General features: G+C 37.9%; 1 protein-coding gene and 1 non-coding gene across 2 annotated transcripts; one reads left to right on the top strand and one right to left on the bottom strand.

Moving 5' to 3' along the window:
* Positions 1–2,766: 2,766 nt before the first annotated feature.
* On the bottom strand, positions 2,767–18,416 carry LOC144636303 (WD repeat-containing protein 26-like). Its single transcript, XM_078495480.1, has 15 exons — positions 18,001–18,416; positions 17,785–17,884; positions 17,591–17,647; positions 17,195–17,331; positions 15,161–15,258; positions 14,379–14,535; positions 12,540–12,591; positions 11,468–11,551; positions 10,754–10,891; positions 9,351–9,470; positions 7,549–7,694; positions 6,558–6,636; positions 5,503–5,632; positions 4,257–4,433; positions 2,767–3,664 (listed from the first exon to the last, which is right to left on the bottom strand). The coding sequence occupies exons 1-15, from the start codon at positions 18,171–18,173 to the stop codon at positions 3,642–3,644; spliced, it is 1,671 nt and encodes a 556-aa protein (XP_078351606.1). The 5' UTR covers positions 18,174–18,416; the 3' UTR covers positions 2,767–3,641.
* Trnal-uag (transfer RNA leucine (anticodon UAG)) lies at positions 6,908–6,980 on the top strand. The gene has a single exon. It is a non-coding gene; the product is annotated as a tRNA-Leu (tRNA).
* Positions 18,417–18,830: the final 414 nt, after the last annotated feature.

The following is an 18,830-nucleotide window of genomic DNA, read 5'->3' as shown; positions in this document are numbered from 1 at the left end:
TTCTTAAGTATTTTACAGAAACTTTGAATAACAGTTAAAATTCTGCTTTGGTATATCTTCACGTTTTGTTATTATAACATTAAACTCAACCAACTACGCAGGTTAGTTCTAAAGGCGCTGTTACACTTGGCTGTTTAGCAACAACTGATTTGTACGGATCGTCGGATTCGTCGCTCTGTGCGCCGACACCCCAGGCAAGGCGTAACACATTATTGGCCGCACTGTCACAGTCATTATGAAGTGTCACTGGATTCTATTTCGTGCAGTGCTTGCTGCAACGAAAAAATTGTCTTCCGTATGTAACCTCGCTAAACATATGGTCAGCCCTGCAATCTGGACCTGTTCACCTGTCGAAAGGGATTTCGTTCTCCGACTGACGTCATAGTCAAGTGATGAGGAGGCGGCAAAAGTGGGGAATGGGGAAATCACATCACACTTTAGATGCTACCTTGCATCAAGCGTCCCTATTTCACTGATTGAACAGCAGGATTATGACCTCGGTCATTAAGGACCAGTATTCCGTAATCTCATAAGTGTCCACGACCATTGTTATGCGCGAGGTACAGCGGTTCCCACCCAAACTCGCGTTATACGTTTAAGGTGGCCCGCGGCTAATTCCGGGAGTGAAGGTGCTATTTTTTAAATCGAATTTTGGGCATGGAAACCTTAACCGATTTCTCTGATTTTTGGTAGTCGAAAAAACAAATGTTTAAATATAATAAAGCTTTAAAATTTGGAACAAACAAAAACAGTGAACACGAAATATAAGCACTTTTAAATTAACCTATTTTTTAATAAAACGCGAATATTTTCTAAACGCGAAGATAGATTTTTTTTCTTATTGCTGTCAATACGTTCAAATTATCCAAGAATTCATGTGAGCAAGTTTCAACGAAATCGGCTGGGTAGAAATGGCTGCACAGTTGACTGTTAGATTTTAGCTTTAAAATATTATGCTTGTGTATTTTTGCCAGTTGTTACAACAACGCTTGTGTAATGTTTTGATTGCATTGATTATTTGAAAGCTTAATACCAGCTAAAACAATGCTGAAAATTCTGAAAAGATCGGAAACTCCTAGCAAAAGTTATAAGCAAATAAAACAGAAGATGTTTACGATGCGTAAAGTGTATTTTTTTAAATATTCATTGTTTTTCGAACTACAAAAAAACTACCGATTTTTTTTATTTTATTTTTAAGTATGAGAAAATCCAGCATGTACACAAACGGCCTTATCTAGTTTCGTGTGTGTAGACTGGATTCAACTCGCCGAATTTAGTACGTGAAGATGGCAACCTCTCGTCTTCCATTTTGAAGCGCTTTGGAAACCCTTGTGTTCCAGTAAATTATTCAAACTTGCCGCATTCCCAAGATTTTTTAGCACCTTGAAATAAACGGGCGTTCATTTCCAGGTGCTAAATAATCTTGAGAATGCGGCATGTTTGAATAATTTACTGTTAGTTGAGGGGTTTCCAAAGCGCTTTAAACTGAAGGACGAGAGGTAGCTATCTTGAAGAGCCAAATTTGACGAGTTTCATCGAGACTTCACGCTCGAAACTAGATGAGGGCGTTTGCTTATATGTTGGATTTTTGCATACTAAAAATTAAAAGAAAAAAAATCGGTCGATTTTTTTTAATTCGAAAAAGATTGAATTTTTCTAATTTGCAATTTTCGCACCGTAAACCACTTATGCTTCATTTGATTATAACTTTTGCGGAGAATATCCGATCGTTTCAGATTTTTCAGCAACTTTTTAGGAGGTATTGAGCTTTCAAATGACAGAAGTGATCTTAGCATTAATTAAGCATTGTTGCAATAGCTGGCGAAAATATCCAATTACAATATTTTTATGCGAAAAATAAACAGTCAACTGTGCAGCAATTTCTACCCAGCCGATTTAGTTGAAACTTGCTCACATGAAACCTAGGCTTACTTGAAGTAATTGACCTTAATTAGAAAAAAATCTATCTTCGCGTTTTGAAAATATTCGCATATTTTCGAAAAAAAGGTTTTCCATAAAGTGCTTATTTCTCGCGATTGTTTATATTTTGGGCTTTAAAAGGTAAAGATTTATAAAATTTAAACATTTGTAATTACGACTACCAAAAATCAAAGAAATCGGTTACGGTTTTCATCCCCAAAATTCGATTTAAAAAATAGCACCTTCGCTCCCGGAATTAGCCGCGGGCCACCTTAATGTTGCGCTGTAGCCAGCGTAGCTTGGCGTTCTAGTCAGTCGGGGAGAGCGAGAAATCGCGCGCGCGAGCAAAGCGACGGCGGGGCAGACTAGAACGCCAAGCTACGCTGGCTAGTTGCGCTGCTATTAAGGCAACGTGCCATTATGTAGCTAAGGGTAACCATTAATGGGCGACCATCCCATCCTCCCTCAACCTACTCAAAAATATGTAGTGAAAGAGGGTGTAGAAGTACTCTCACCATCAAATGCTACTCAAAAAAGGTTTACTGCTTTAAATTTACAGTAAGCCCGAATGAATACACTGTACTATATGTCGAGTATGTATGGATCTGAAGTGTGATCGAAAAAAAAATTACTTTTTCTTCGAAAAGCTGTTAATATAGTGAATTATGGTTTTCGGATTTCTTTGTTCTTACTGGAAGAACATCACATAAGTACCCAGGAGCCTGCCAGAAGCGATAACTTTTATTCAATTCAACCCTTCGTGAAAAGTGCATTTTTTTCGATCGAATTTCAGTTCCATACAAAACTCTCCTAGTGACGGTACGCATTGGTTAACTGTGACACAACTTTTCAAAACCGTTATTTTATTGCTATCGCAGCATAAATTAAATACTCCTATTTTATATAATTTGTTTTCACTAATCAAAGGCGTAAAAAATGAACAGTAAAGTAAAGAGAAGGCTTAGAAAGCTTGAGTATGAGTAAAACGCGAAAAAGTGGTTTGAAAAAGAACCCTGGGTCACCGGCATCTCAAGCGACCAGCACACTGCAGAGGGGAACAGCAAATAGCTACAAGACAAAAACCAACTTTTTTACAGAGTAGCTTATCTTTGAACCTCTCAACAGATGTAACCTTGTGAAAAATTTGATCACCATCTAACTTAGTACATGCGACAACGAACATTTGTACTTGTGGGCTCATTTGCATTGATTGGCTCATTTCAAACAGCACGTCGAAAGATAGTTATGCACGTAACACTGAAAGCGGGTGTAAATTTAGTACCACGGGTGGGTCAGTACAAAGCACGACTCCAGGTCATAATCCGTGTTCGTCAACATGAAGTCACCAAGAAGCCGCGGTCTAAATAATGTGTACAGCCGGTGTAGCATAAGGAAAGAGATTGGGGTACTAGATTGGGAACTAAATTGGAGTGCTAGAACGCAGCCACATCACAAGACATGAAGGAAGAACATCCCAAGGAAATCGCCCGATTTTCAGAATTTGTGTTAAAGAAACGAATTCCACTAGTTCTGTATGTTCTTCTCGAAAAGGGCGTCCCTCTCTTAGCAGTTCAATAAGTTAGAATTTAGGAAGGGTGCCGCGAGATGCCGATGAGCCAGGGTTTGGTTGAAAAACAAAGAGAGAAATAAGAGAGTATATTACAAATTCAACACCACAGCAAGCACCCCACGACAAAATTTATACAAAAGTCCCCCATTTGTTACACAGCTGTGCTTCCACAACCTGCAAAACGACAAGAAAAAGAGCAACGGGTAAATAACGACAAAATATGCAGCAATGATAACGACTCACAGACATCTGGTTCAATGCTAAGGAGATATCGGTGTTTTTGTTTTTTTCCTCACCCGATCTCGTTCATAGTCGATTACCCGCGCTACTTCTGCGACGAGGGGGATGGGGAATTCGAGCCTAAATTTCCCTTAGTAGTGGTACTGTGAGTGATTCAAAAGATCCTTAATTTTCACTTCTTCAGTTCGCCTTTCTAAAGTTCAATTGACAAATAAAAATCACATTCAGTACCAAGTTTGGTGATATATCATTCGACAAATGTCGCAAGTTTTCAAACACCGTCCCAAATCCATACCAACAGCAACACCATCTTTTTGCCTTTAATTAGCTTTCCTAATTTCTAAAAACCTGTCACATCATCTACTATTCAACGACATCAATTAATCCAATCATTCTAGACTGATGTGACCAGTTTCTCTTTTCCCTTCTGGATCGTCGAACGAGAGGTGAAAACTACCGTACAAAAATGTTCCTCGCTCGACAATCCAGATAGTCCCTGTCCCAAAAGCCGCTATAAGTTACGTACCAGTTTTTGAATGTCTAGTAACAGGCCCCCATATCCGTACGGTTCCATCGTCACTCGCTGAAGCTAACATTGTGGGATCTTTGGGGTTCCAACTGACACAGTTTACTATTCTCGCGTGCCCACTTAGCACTGCAACGGGTTTTTCGCGCTTCGAATGCCAAATGTACACCTTGTGATCTGAAAAAGACATTTCTCAAACTCAATAATTTATCAAATTAACACAAAAGAAATCAGTACCGTGACGGTGGTAGCGATATGTCATCTAAATTAGCACAGATTTTAACAATGTTATTTATCCCTCTTTTCTGTAGTTTTAATTTCGATTGAGAAGATATATCAATCTCTCGAGAGAGTGTTTCGTTACATTTCCAAACAGCCCGAAGTTCGTAAAAAAAAACTCCACCGCGCGTCGTATTCTCAACTCTCTTTTGTGTTGGGAAATGTCATGACAAACTCTCTCTCCTGTTTGATATATTCAGGTTACAGTAAAGTTAATCATTTTGGTTTTTTTTCAATTACGGAACACAATTTTCACTGTCGTGTATTATTGTAATCTTTTCAGTTGCAAAAAAATTCTTTGTAAAAAAATTTAAAAAATTCTTTGTACAGTACACCAACAAAATACAGTCGAAGCTCTCATAAGCGGACACCCTCGGGACGCGAGAAAAGTGTCCGTAACTGGAGCTGGCCGCTTACGAGAATGGTTCTTGTAAGCGGCCACTAGAGGTGTATGGGATAGATGGCCGCTTACGGGAGCTTGCCCAGCTAACATAATGGTAATATGCATGTTAGTGGTGTTTCGAAATGTAACCCGACGTGGATGACGGCAAAACAAACACTGAAATATGGTACTGTAATTACAGTAAAATCAATGTGACGAACGGCGATGTGAAGTTGATTGATTAATACAAGATACAGAGGTTTTTTATATGATTTTCTTTGCGGTGTCCGCTTACGGGAGCTTAAAAACAAAGAAAAAGTCTAAGTCGTAATCTCGGAAAGTGTCCGCGGCCGCTTACGGGAATGTCCGCTTACGAGAATGTAAAAATAGAGAGTTTGTATGGGAGTAAAAAACGGGGTTTCTAACAAGGTGGCCGTAAGTAGAGCTGTCCGCTTACGAGAGTGTCCGTTAAGAGAGCTTCGACTGTAGTCCCTAAGTTGATGATTTTCTTTATTCTTATTAGTTTTCTGCTGAGCAACGTTCTCATAACGTAAGGAGAAAATAGATGTTGATTGAATTACTGACCTTCACTGCCACTGGCGAGGAAGTCTTCATTAGCGCCGCCAAAGCACGAGTATATTGTGTACTTTGCCTGTCTTAAACCTTGAAATTTCCTGATGAGAACTCGATCTCTTATATCCCAAAGATGAAGTCCCTGAAAAACAACCACCATAAAACGTGACTACAGACACAGCGGTGAAACGTGGGGAGGCTTTCGAGGGGACACCATCACCAACTTTTAATATTGGAGCAAGAACGAACCTATCTAGCCTCCCCTCAGACCTATTTTCAACTTGGCCCTCATTAAGAAATCTGTGAGGAGGGAGGAGGGCTATTAAGGGCATGGTCACATTTAACCTTTTTTTCCCCCCCCTTTTTTTTTTTTGCCCCTCTCCCCCTTTTGCTTTTTTCTGCTTTAGATAATTTTTTTTTAATTTGTTGTTACCTATTTCGTTCTCGGAAATATTAGCTTGTTAGCTACTCTAAATTCGAGTTTAAATAAAGTTTTATTATTACTATTATTAAGAGACTGTGTCACGGTTGAGTTACAGCTGTAAGTTTATTTTTTTAAGTTTTGCCAAATACTCGTTATGAAACTTAATGTTTGCAAAGAAATTACTTCTATGGATCTAAATGACAAAGCCATAGCTTCACTGTAACCAAATGTGTCTACCAGACGTTATAATTTAAAGTTACAAGCAAACGAGATTAACTTTAAAAACTGTTCAGCCCAACAGTATTTCAAAAAACCATATCGTAATCTGTCTTAATCTTCTTCACTTTTGGCCATCCCTACCTTCTTTTATATTTTGCTGTGTTATTGAGAAATGTTCCTTCCCTGTTTTAAGCGGTTATTTTTATATTTCACCGAATTTGATGGCCATTTCTAACACCTAAATTGGCTAAAATCCGTGACACAGTTCCTCTAAACTATTTTATCAGTCAATTTTCTTCCAGCAAAGCACCTGCTTCTGGCTAAGACTGCAAACACACATTCTTTTGCTTCAAAATACGTGGGGACAAACACGAAAAAAGCTCGTCTGCCGTCCCCCAGAAAAGAATTATGAGATATTTTTTACCTGTGAAGCTACATTTAAAAGTGCATGTCTACCATCATCCGATACAGAAAATGACATGATCGGATGGTCTTCTTGTATTCTGTAAATTGCAGAAAGAATGGAAACAAAAAATCAAAAGCACGAAAAACGTTTAATAAACTAAACTATTTTTTTTTCCGAGTTCGATGCTATTTAAAATCTTATTTATATCTTTGTTACTCACTTTGAGGTTGGTTGGTTGCATCGTTGATATGCTTTAATGTGACTGTGTGATACAGTTATGAGTCATATCTGCCAGTCATCATTTGGCTGTGTGACCGCGTGATGCGGTTCCAGTCAAAAGCCCACATTTCACCCTTGCTCACCACAGAGTCCCAGTAGCTCAGTGGTAGAGCATCCGTCCTAGAACACGGAGGGTCGTGGGTTCAAATCCCATCTGGAACTCGGACTTTTTTCCGAGTTCGATGCTATTTAAAATCTTATTTAAAACTAAAATTAATACTTGAATATCATTATTGCTATTCATTCAGGTATCAAGTATGAACTGAACATGTAGTAATCAAAGAGCCTGTGGACGAAATGATACTGTAGTGTATTGACCATTCAAATAAAAACCATTGAGCAGTACTTTCACATGATACTGTTTATTATGCTGTACTAAATAATGCTATCTTTGAAGTCTTCTGCTGAAACCCTAGTATATGACTATTCAAATAAAAGCAATTGAGCAGTATTTTCACATGGCACTGTCTATTATGCTGTAAAAGATGATGCTATTTTGAAGTCTTTTAATAAAACCCCAGTGTGTGACCAATCAAATCAAAGTATTACTGAGCAGTAGTTTCATATGGTACTGCTGTGCAACAGTTTCTGAATACATTCTTATCAATTCTACATGTAATAATAATTTATACATTTATATAGCGCTAAAACTATAAATATTCTAAAGAGCTGTTTACTATATATGTATCGCGTGACACTACTTGTTTTCCGCATTCCACATCATACTTACAAGTTATGATCATTTAATTCTTCAAAATTGTAAGCTCTAACTCTGTTGTGGGTGTCAGCTGCTAGAACTACTTTCCCATCATTAAGGCAGTGGAGTCCCATAACTCTTACACCTTCCCAAGATTCCAACACATTTCCATCTAGATCCTAAAATGAAAAGAAACATAATTATGGAATCATACAGCATCTTGAGTGGGGGAAGAGTTAAGCACATGTATGAAAACATTGCTTTTTACTCTGGACAGAGAAAAATAATTAAATCTATCAGTGCATGCATACATGTACATGAAATTATAGTCCATCGAATATATTTTTTTGTGCCTGCAATGATTGGTCAAAACATGCCACAATGACATGATGCAGCCAAAACTAAGGAATATCAGATGTTATTATTCAACACATGCGCGCGCTGCCCAAATATGGTCAAAATGTTAACGATATCTGTCATCCGTACATAACAGATATCCTGCGATATACGTAGGTTGCGAAGATTCGTCCGAAATCTTGTAAAGCGGTCCATAATTTCTTTCTGCAAAATGTGTTTCGTTGACAATTTGTTGAATAATAAAACAATTATCCTGCTCAATCTTGCGGAATATCGTCTGATTTTAGCCAACTCGGCCTACGGCCTCGCCGGCTAAGTATCAGGCGATATTCTGCGCGATTTCGCAGGATAATTGTTAAGTATCCCCACTATTCAAACTTTTTAAACTTTGCAATTTACATTTGCACATTAATTTTAGGTAAACTGTTAGATTGAATAAAACTGACCATTTTAAACAGACTAACGGTAACAATGTTTTGAACGCCAACAGAATTATGTCAATAGAGCGGCTTTGTGTAAAAGAATTTTGAAGGATAATAAACACAAGAGCCTCCATTTGGCTTCAACACTATTTTAACAATAGAGTGTTTCTGTCAAGGAACTATCGGCTGATAGTTGCCCCGCGGAAATTTGATGTTCTTAAAACAAATATTAGCCCGAGAAGCGAAGCTTCGAGGGCAAATATGCTAGTTTTAAGAACATCAAATTTCCAAGGGGCAACTATCAGACCGATAGTTCCGAGACAGAAACACTCTATTGTCTTTATTGTTCACCACTAAATTTTCTTCCGCGCGCACATACAAAAACAAGCATCGTGAATTATTTTTACTTTTGAGGATAAAAAACTCAATTGAAAGCCGAAATTTAACAAACTAAACAAAACCAAACAAGAAACCCACTAAATGCAGTGAATTTGGTTGGGTTTTTTTGTCTGCAGGCAGCTTGTTTACAAATTAAACAGTCACGGGCGGGCACTATCGATCCGGGCATTTTTCACGGGAGGGCACTATGGGCTGATAGTGCCCTCCGGCGGACGGGCACTATCGCGTCACGTGTTCCATTTAAACCAATCAGAATCAGAGAAAATTTAGTGGTGAACTATAAGCACTGATATTTGTTCTTAAACATTATCTGTTCCTCGAAGATCACAGTTTTCCTCAAACTTTGCTCTCAGAAAACTGTTCGCTTCTCAGTACAAGTACAAATAATGTCCGCAGACAAATATCAGTACATACAGTTGAATCCCAATAACTCAAACTTCACGCTAACTCGAACCACTCTCGATTCCCCTTCAGGTTATTTTCTAACTAATTCTACCCTCGATAACTCGAACTCTCGATAACCTCGAACCTTTTTTGATTTCCCTTGAAGGTTCGAGTTAATCGGGATTCAACTGTATTTCTGTGCCAAAAGGAGCCTATCATTTACATAAATATGTAATGACTAGGAAAATTCTAAAAGCAAGACTAACAACTTACACATTGATAAAATTGCCCTCTCTTGCCACCTGTGTAGAATCTCTTTCCATCAGGATTCCAGGCACAACAGGTAAGACTATCATCTGCAGCTTGAGTCATTCTACATTTTAATTCCCCTGTCTGAGAACAGAGAACAGAGTCAGACACATACACGATACAAATGCAGAGATAACTGAACAGATTCACTGTAGACTTGCCACAAGTCGACCTCGCGAGTTTTCAGAGTAAATAAGCGAGCGAAGCGAGCCTTTTAGGTCGCGAAGCGGCCGTGCGAGCGACGAAGTCGCAAAATCGAGTGACGAAGTCGCAAGAGGTCGACTTGTCTCGCTTGAAGGGTTTTCGTTTGCGTTTCGCGCCAAAAATAGGGAGTATTATTTTTCAAGGGGTGGGGTTTAGCTGTTGCGTGACTTACGTCTGGTATCTCGGATTTCGGCTCTATGGCGTCACCAGTAAACGACTCAACTCCGATGAAAACAATCGAACGTGTGTGCGTTTCTCCTGCGTCCAGAGAGCAAATTTGACAATGCAATGACTCTCATCGATAAATACACATTTTAAATTGTTTTTTTAACCGACGAAAAATGTGCCGATAGTTATTAAGAATCGCCACGGGACTTCCAAACACCAGTTTAGATTTAAAATCTAAAATATCCGCCAGTTGCTGTTCAGGAGTTGTCGCTAAATACGAGTGTTCCAGAGGCAATAAGGTTGAATCAGTGGAACGACAACTAAAAATGGAGTCGAATACGTACGGGCGGCTCAATGGTTTTTTCCGCTCCGGTTGGAGCAGGCACAAAAACATCTCTCCCAGAAAGATAAACTTCTATTGTTTTTCGCTGGTAGTCACGCATACTTGTATAACTGGTGGCCTTGACAGCATCATTTATCGCTCAAATGACCCCATGTTGTGTTTGACCGCGTCACGTTTCACTGCGCTTAATACCTTGTGATTGACACTTCTGTCCTAAGGGCTACTCTGATTGGTCTACGCTCAGCGACCCGTTTTTGGTTCGCTAAAAATGGCGCGATTCAAGTATGAAAAGTTTTCGTCCCGGCGCGCCATAATAAACAAGACGAAGGACTTAATTGAAAGTCTAGATTCACTGCAAAATGGCATCTTTTTGTTTAACACAAAATGCATTTCCGGTAACTTATAAAATAATTATAATTGATTTCTTTTTCAATTGTCTACCATCTGTTATCTGAGTTGTGGAGATCTAACTTTTTAAATGTTGGTTTTCACTAGCAACCTTACCATAGGCAGAAGAACAAGAACAAACTGTCCAAGTACAAGTACAAAGCGAAAGCACACATCAAACGCAATGTCAGTGCTGTTTTTACTACTAAGCTCAAGCTTGGGCTTTTACAAGTGAAAACCAACCTTTATGGTGTTCAAATCATACCTCTGTATTCCAGATCCATAACTCTGAGCAGTCCTCAGGACCACAAGCAATGAGATATGTGTCGTCTGGGCTCCATTCTAAATGTCCAACTCCATATGAATGGCCTTCTATTGTTCTAAGGTGTGTGGGTTCACCGTCCTGGGCAAAGAATTCTGTACTTAGTGTCATTATAAAATGAGTGATAAATTTCAACTAATCTTTCTTTTGGAAAATTAACTAAAAATACATGTGCCAAAAAGTACCACATGACATTACACATTGTAACCAATTCAACCCTACAATGAATAGGACATTTCCAAGTTTTTCCTCTGTGTCAAAACGAGTCTTCCTGTGAAACAATTCCTATGAAAACGTGTTTCACATACATGTTTATTCCATGTAAATCAAACTCATTTTCATAAATTCTGTGTTGTTAGTATGAATAATTTTGCACAAGGACTCATCTTGATACAGAGGAAAAAGGAAAAATCAGAGATCGCCTGTTCTCAAGTTCAGTTCAGTAATGTGGTTCTAGAACATGTGACCATTATTCAAATGAAAGCTTTCAGCTCTTGCATTCGATGTACAGTACTTAGTTCTCCAATAGTTCACAAAATGAAATCTGGAGATTTTTGGTTTTTATCTAGACCCTGGCCACTTTTGGGAATGACCAGATTAAAACCAGCACAGCTTCTAAAGAAATGTTTGATTCAGAGGGAGACTTGGTCTTCTTACTGATACATCCCAGATGATGACGGTGCCGTCTCTTGATCCAGTAGCAAGTTTAGATCCATCGTGAGAAAACCTAAGAAACCAGACCTATAATGACAAACACATAAAACAGTGAGTCATACATTTTCTGTTCCAATCTTTTTTCTACACTCGTCTTTACGTTTCCATTACCGTAGAATTCCAGTTATAAGCCCTGGGCTTATACAACTTCGTAAGGGTTTTTGGGTGGGCTTATAAGTGGAGGGGCTTATATTCGGGAGGGCTTATAAGCGGAAGGAAAAAAACGTTTCAAAATGAGTCTCGGGAGTGTTGATCGAAATACGTTTTTAAGTTAAAAACGCACAACTAAGCAACATTTTGCCCTGTTCAGTACTGTCATCTGGTAGAGGGGGGCTTATATCCGGGGGGGCTTATAACCGGATGTATTTTTTTGTTTCCAGGTTGATGGGCCTATAACCGGGGGGGCTTATAAGCGGGGGGCTTATAACCGGAATTTTACGGTATCTAGGTGTGTGTGCTGTAGCTCCACCCAGGTGTATAAGTTGTCGGGGAAGCCTGCCAAACTGAATGAAACTCAATGAACTACATGTACATCAAAATTACAATCAGAGTTGCATTGTGAAGCAGAGAGAAAGTGTGTTGTTTGTAAGACCAGAGATGCAAGCTCCTCAATTGCTTCATCTGCCCATGTGTGTCTAACATGTGGCAGAACTTTCTAGGCCTATTCAGCCACCTTCAGACTAACCAGATCCACTCAGATGACAACTTAAATCATGGCTGTCTTCATTGTTGAAGGATGAACACCACCAGAACATCACATTCAAGCAGTGCCCCACTACAGTGACAATACCCTTAGCTGCTTATTATGTACAGGTACATGTGCATGTATCAAACTTAGGAACATTATGACTGGTTTTTACAGTCTGTTATACCCTGTACCCCTGTTAAAATTCTGAGTGTAATTTAGCCTTGTTAACACAGCCTCTAAATTGTATTATTCTTAAAAAAACTCATTCACTCACAGACAATCAAACAGATTCAGGGGCACAGTCAATCTAAACTAAAGAATGCCTACCTCATCACAGTGTTCTGTTAATGTGTATTTTGTTTCACATGGAAAGTCATTCCTAACAAGAAAATAATGGAATGACATTGAGAATTTTTTTATGCTACATTAAAAAGAACAAGCCACACTGTCACTTTTAAATAAATTGAAGATGCGGCAACAATAATTAAGGAATCAATAAACTTGTTAATAAACTCACAAGTTCACTTGCAAGAACACAGAAGTCAAAAAGAAGCCATTTCAATGTTATTGATCTGGCCCCAATTGTTCAAAGAGTGGATAACGCTATCCACTGGATAAATCACTATCCGGTGGATAGCGTAGTACCGTATTTACCCGTGTATTAGTCGATCCCGTGTATAAGTCGACCTCCTGTTTTTGAGGTCAGAAACTAAGTTTTTTTCATTTCTGGGTAAGAATTTTCTTGGAAAATTAACCTTGTGTTTCTTAGAATTTCCTTTCATGTAGAGATATTTAATGAAATAAAATTAGCAAGTTTCAATATGTGATGTTTATTATCGCGCTTACTCGAGCTTGTTTTAACAACACGTGTTTATGCAGGCATTTTGTCCATAATGTTTGAAACAGCCTTATAAAATTAAACACACTAATTTCAAACGAACCTTTCTAATTGTGGAGAGATAGTAGCGGCTTTAGAAGACAAGCAAAACACCAAGAAACATCAGAAATCTTTGAAAACCACTCGATAAACAAAGTGCCAAGCTTGCTTGGGGAGCTTGGTAACCAAGCTATAAAACGGTCAGGTACTGGTAACTGTTAACTACACGTGATTGCATCATGCCAGGTTACTAAGTAGCGAAGTTCAAAGCAAAAAAATCGGCTCCTTCTTCGCGTAGAAGCACAGAACACGTCACAAAAGAATACTGCCTCGCAAACCTATTGTTTTTATTATTTTCCTTGTTCTTTTGTCCTTTTGTTCTCTATTGTTATAGGTGAACTGTGTCTTCTACACGAAGTAAGAGCTAAAAGATCATGCATGAAGATGTTTTCCTCGAGTGGATTTACCAGCTTTATTAGTGGAAAATGTGAGCTCTTTATTCAAATCTTGTGCCAGTGAGTCTCTACAAATTCAGGTTTATATTAAGCAGATATATCGTAATGAATATCAACTTGAACTGCCAATTAGACGGCACAAATAGCAAAGCGAAAGGACATTGTAACCTGTACTGCTGTTTATTAGATGTTTGTTAACATATTAAAAAATTGTTATGCTAATTGTGCAGAATTTATTTCACTGGTGCTTGGGCGAATTTGACCCATGTATAAGTCGGGGCGTTGGACCGATTTTTAGGTAAAAAAGGTCGACTTATACACGGGTAAATACGGTATGTTTTGTTAAGACTTATCCACTGGATAGCAATTTATCCAATGGATAGCATTATCCACCTTTTGAACAACTAGGCCCTGGTAAGCACTGCAAGCATGATTTTGTGGTGACTATTTTGCAGCACTTGACTTGTGTTGGATAGCCAAGTACTGAAACTTTCCATTGACTTGAAGGAAATGTAGTCTTAATCTAGTAAGTAAACACGTGCTCACAAGTCCTTGCTAAGTAACAAAGTTAGATGTAAACACGATTTGGAGATGTGTGTCTATTTGGGCCAGTTTATGAAAGGGTGGATACTGCAAACCACTGGATAAATCGCTTTCCAATGGATAAGTGTTGACAAAACACACTGCACTATCCACTGGATAATGAATTAGTCTGTGGACGGTGTTATCCATCCTTTGAACAAAGTTCTGAGGCCAGGGCTTTAAGGCTTAAACTGCTTCACATACATCAGATGTATTATAACATTATCAGTCATACAACTGATATGGCCATACCTTGAACAAAGATGATCACTTAGAAGAGAAAATGAATTCATTCCAACTTCAAGTTTAGTATTATGATATGGACATTTTTCTTTTTGCAGCTCAACTGCTTGATTTAATAATGTTCTTAGTCTGTGTGGAGGAAGCATCACAGATGCAGGTAAAAATGCTGAGGAAAAAAGACAGTAAGCCACAATAAGCAAAGAAGATCAATAAACTGACAGCTATAAAACACATCTCAGTATTAACAAGCTGAAAAAAAAATCCCTTGCTTTTGTTTAGCTAACTACATAGAAAAAGCCCAGTCTGGAGATCAAAACTGCTCTCTACAATTTCAAGTTCTCTTTATAATGCGATTGATGATATAATGGGCACAGTGAACAAGATATATCTGTTTTTGCTGATGTCCGATCTTGTCCCGTAACTGTAATTGTGAAGGGCATTGAGCTCTGTAAATGCGGTTTACAAGAACCATTATCATTCATTCATTTTGTTACTGTTAGTTCCTTGTGTGACATCTTAAGAAAACAACTGCTCTTTGTCTATTTTTTTACCATAAAGAAAATTGCTGTCAAAATACATTAACAATTTGTTGATGTGGGGTTTCAATAAGTCTAAATTAGATGTAATTTAAGATGGTTGCTTTCTACATGTTTATGAGTTTTCCTTTAGTTTTGTACATTATCCTTTAGTATTTAGAAAAAATTCAGAATCCCTTTACAAAGTTTATTTGATTATTTTTATTTTATTATTGTTATATTATTATTAGAGTACAATTACATTTATCAACCTACATTGAAGTCTATCCATCAGCTTTTGTCTTGAAAGAGATCCTTTACCGTTCCATTCAGCTCTTCTGTAAAGTTCCTCTTCATTTGTACACATTACTAATCTATAAAGAAATTTTTTGGAATTCATGATCATATATTCCAGTCCAAACTTATGATGAAAAGGTCCAACACATAAGTAAAATTGGTAGAACGTAAGTACTAAATAAATGTACTTTTTCAAATGATAAATTATTTTTATTATATAATTTTTTTGTATCATACACCATTCATCTGAAACAGAAAGAACAAAAATCAACTGCTGTTCAAAATTTTAAAATTTGCAAATGAGTATTGGAATCCTGAACAACCTTTTCAATTTCATGATTTAGTTTCCACAGACTCAAAAAACCACTCACAGTTGGTGCGTTTGTGAATACAGTTGAACCCTGATAACTCGAACCGTTAAGGGAAATCAAAAACGGTTCGAGATATTGGGAGTTTGACAAGGAAAAATTAATAAGAAAACAACTTGGAGGGGAATTGTCCAAAAGGTTTGAGTTAGCAGCCCAGGGGGGTACTCCGGCTTGTAAATGACAGGGATGATCGAAGAATTTTTTGGGGTTTGAAATTTTTCGATTCTGGGATTTTTTTGGGTTTGAAAATTTGGCAAAATTTTTTTGGGGTGACATGATTTAAATAGGGGATTTTTTTGGGTATTAAAAACGAACTTAAGTGCCTTGGCATATTCTCAATTTTCCAATTGCCCATAATACCCCCAAATTTTGCATAAACTATTGTTTTCAAATTCTCTTGAGAGGACTGCATATTTCCAAAACAATAGTTTATACAAAATTTGAGGGGCAAACAAAGTGCATTATGGGCAATTGAAAAATAGAGAATTTATGATATGATGAATAAACAAACACGAGCGTTCAATTTTTTATGATTCTCTTTGTGTTATGTTATTGCGCCTCCTGGCAATTTAGGGGTAATTTGACAAGGGATTTTTTGGGGGGGCTATTTTTGGTCCAGGGATTTTTTTGGGTAATGTCGGAAGACTTAGGGATTTTTTTGGGTCCTGATTTTTGCCTCTATTCGATCATCCCCGTCATTTACAAGCCGGAGTACCCCCCCCCCCCCCTGGGGTTAGCAGGAGGTTCAAGTTATTGAGGGTACAAGTTATCGGGATTCAACTGTATTTAGTTCAAGTCTCACTGGAAAACTAGACAAAGTTTATTTTCTGACATTTAAAATGTAGCTTACCAACCTGAAAAGTAAGTAGTAAATGATTTGTTGATTCTACACAACTACTTGTTAATTACAAACATAACACTAAACCATAAAAGAGTACCTGCCACAAATTAGGCAAGCCATAATTCTGTTGCCCTCAAATTGTTGGTATAATTGTCAAACTTAAGAATTCTGGGTCACGAATACTAGTCATAAAGCCCAAACACTGGAGAAAACTATGATTTAGCTAGCAGTGTAGGAGTTCAATTAAAACTACTAAACAATAACTTTCAACATATTAAAGTTAAGTAATAATAATTATAATATCAATATTAATAATATGACAAAATGAAAATATGCATGTATGTTGGGATGCATCTGAGTGATACCAGAAAAAAATTGACCCTGAAAGTGATATGAACACCTCTAAATCACCACAATAAAACACGCGATACATGTATCAAAACAGTAAAAAAAAAACACAGTTTAAAGGCATCCTGTTGTTACAGGTCAATTTTGAGAAGCCCATTGAATACAAATTAAAAATTAAAATAAAGAATGGAAATTTAACCAGGAGAGCCAGCTGTTAAAACCATATTTAAAGCTACAAACTTCAAAAAGATTTTTTGATATATTCATTTCCACAGTCTAAATGATCATTGCTTGCCCTGGCTCTCGACATTTAAATTTCCACTCTGTCTGATTAACATACACAGGTTAACAATGGGGTTGGCAAAAGCTACATGTAAATGGCTTGACATCTCAACAGGGAACAGAGGGAAGCCATATATGTAAATTTATTGTTATAGCATTTCTAGCTATACTTACCCACTTAGTTGATGTACTCTTTCCCTATTACATTTCAAAGGAGTCAGCTCTGTTCTTAAACAGTGTAGAGCCTCTATGGGTCTATCTTCTTCGAGGAATTCTAAGAACTTCTGCTCCAACAGGCAAAACCTCATTTTCTTTGAAGAGCACAGAACGCACACAATAAAATAAGATACGATTTAGAACCAAAACAAATTACCCCAGTTCAATATTTAAAATCCAAACATTGTTAGAACTGGGGAAAATATGGGAACACGGCTTACGCAACAAGGGAATTCAATTTTTACAAGTTATTGCATGACTCACAACAAATCAACGCGACCACAAATATTCATTAGGCCCACTAGACACTAGACAGGAATATTTTTGCCAAAACGAAGCATTTATAATACTGACCGAGATGTCTTCTTTGTTCTCTACCAAAGGCCTGAGCTCTTTAAGGATCCCGTCCGCCTTATAAACAGAGAAAAATCCAATAAGATAGATTGAACCTCCCATCAAGACATTTGAAGGAAGCATTGTCCACAAAAGACACCTTACAGCGAAGAAAAGATTCAGAATTGAACGCCAAAACATTGATCTGAACTAACCCTTTCCCAATCACCGGCCATCACGCTCTCGCGAAACTTGGCCGCTGATGGATGTTCTAGTCTACAGCCTGATTCCTGCATGAGGACATCAACTGATTTGCTGAGGGATAAAATAAAATAAACATCATTTCTATACGCCACGCAACGGGAAACCAACAACAGAAGATGCCAATGAGATTCGTCTTTCTTTCGACTCCATATTTCCATAACACTCACTTCAAGCCCAAGCCTTGTAAATGTTGTACTATTAACCGTACGACATCTTCGTCGCTTCTGTGAACAATTTTTCTTTTTAGATGGCTTTTACTGTCTCCATTGGCTATGCATTCACCGTTGGAAGTACTAGTTTCGCCATCACTTCCACTAGAAGTCCGTTTCGATTTGTGCATATCGGACTCAAGGCCCAACGAAAGGCGCGCCCTTTTCTGCGGTGGTGGAGACAGTCCACCTTTCTGTTCGTCGTCAGACGAGGCCAGGGTAGCTGAAGACCACGAGGATAGCCAGTTTTGAACAAATTCTCAGTAGAAGAAGCGACCCAACGACAGGAAAGCTGGACAACAAGACAAAGACAGCTACAGCACTATGTACTTTCCTTCATATTGTGAACTGACGTCATCGAAGTCAATAACATGGGGACTGGGTCCCAACAAAAACACTTTCCATATTTGGAGTGAAGCAACACTATCTCTCACAGAAGCACGTTGTCATAGCAACCGACACGGTTTCTTTGTTCGATTGGAACAAACGAGGGCTGTCTAAACACGTCAAATACCACATGGAAACAGCATGTACCACACTCTTTGAAATTAATTTCTATTTCAGTACGTAGTTCAAATTGATAAATGTTTATCTTTAGATCTTTCAAAAGTGTTTAGATTTCTCATATATATAAGCTGCATGTACGAGAGAAATCAATTGTATTTGAAAATACGGTTAGAGATTAAAAAAAAAAGATGATAATAATAATAAAATACACACGCATTGCGCTTACACTCTAAAGCGCTAGCTTTACAGAATCGGAAAAAAAGATAAGACGGTTTTTGGAA

Source organism: Oculina patagonica, chromosome 13 (assembly GCF_052425735.1).
Source record: "Oculina patagonica isolate OP01 chromosome 13, crgOcupat, whole genome shotgun sequence".
Taxonomy (NCBI): Eukaryota; Metazoa; Cnidaria; class Anthozoa; order Scleractinia; family Oculinidae; genus Oculina; species Oculina patagonica.
Note: the sequence above shows the minus strand (reverse complement) of the source record. Positions and strands in the feature narration are given on the sequence as shown.

Coding starts and splice junctions, on each gene's coding strand:
- LOC144636303 (XM_078495480.1), bottom strand. CDS start 18,173: ATGCACAAATCGAAACGGACTTCTAGTGGAAGTGATGGCGAAACTAGT. Junction 14,536..15,160: donor GCTGATGGATAGACTTCAAT/GTAGGTTGATAA, acceptor TTTTTTCCTCAG/CATTTTTACCTGCATCTGTG. Junction 4,434..5,502: donor CCTCGCCAGTGGCAGTGAAG/GTCAGTAATTCA, acceptor TGTCTTTTTCAG/ATCACAAGGTGTACATTTGG.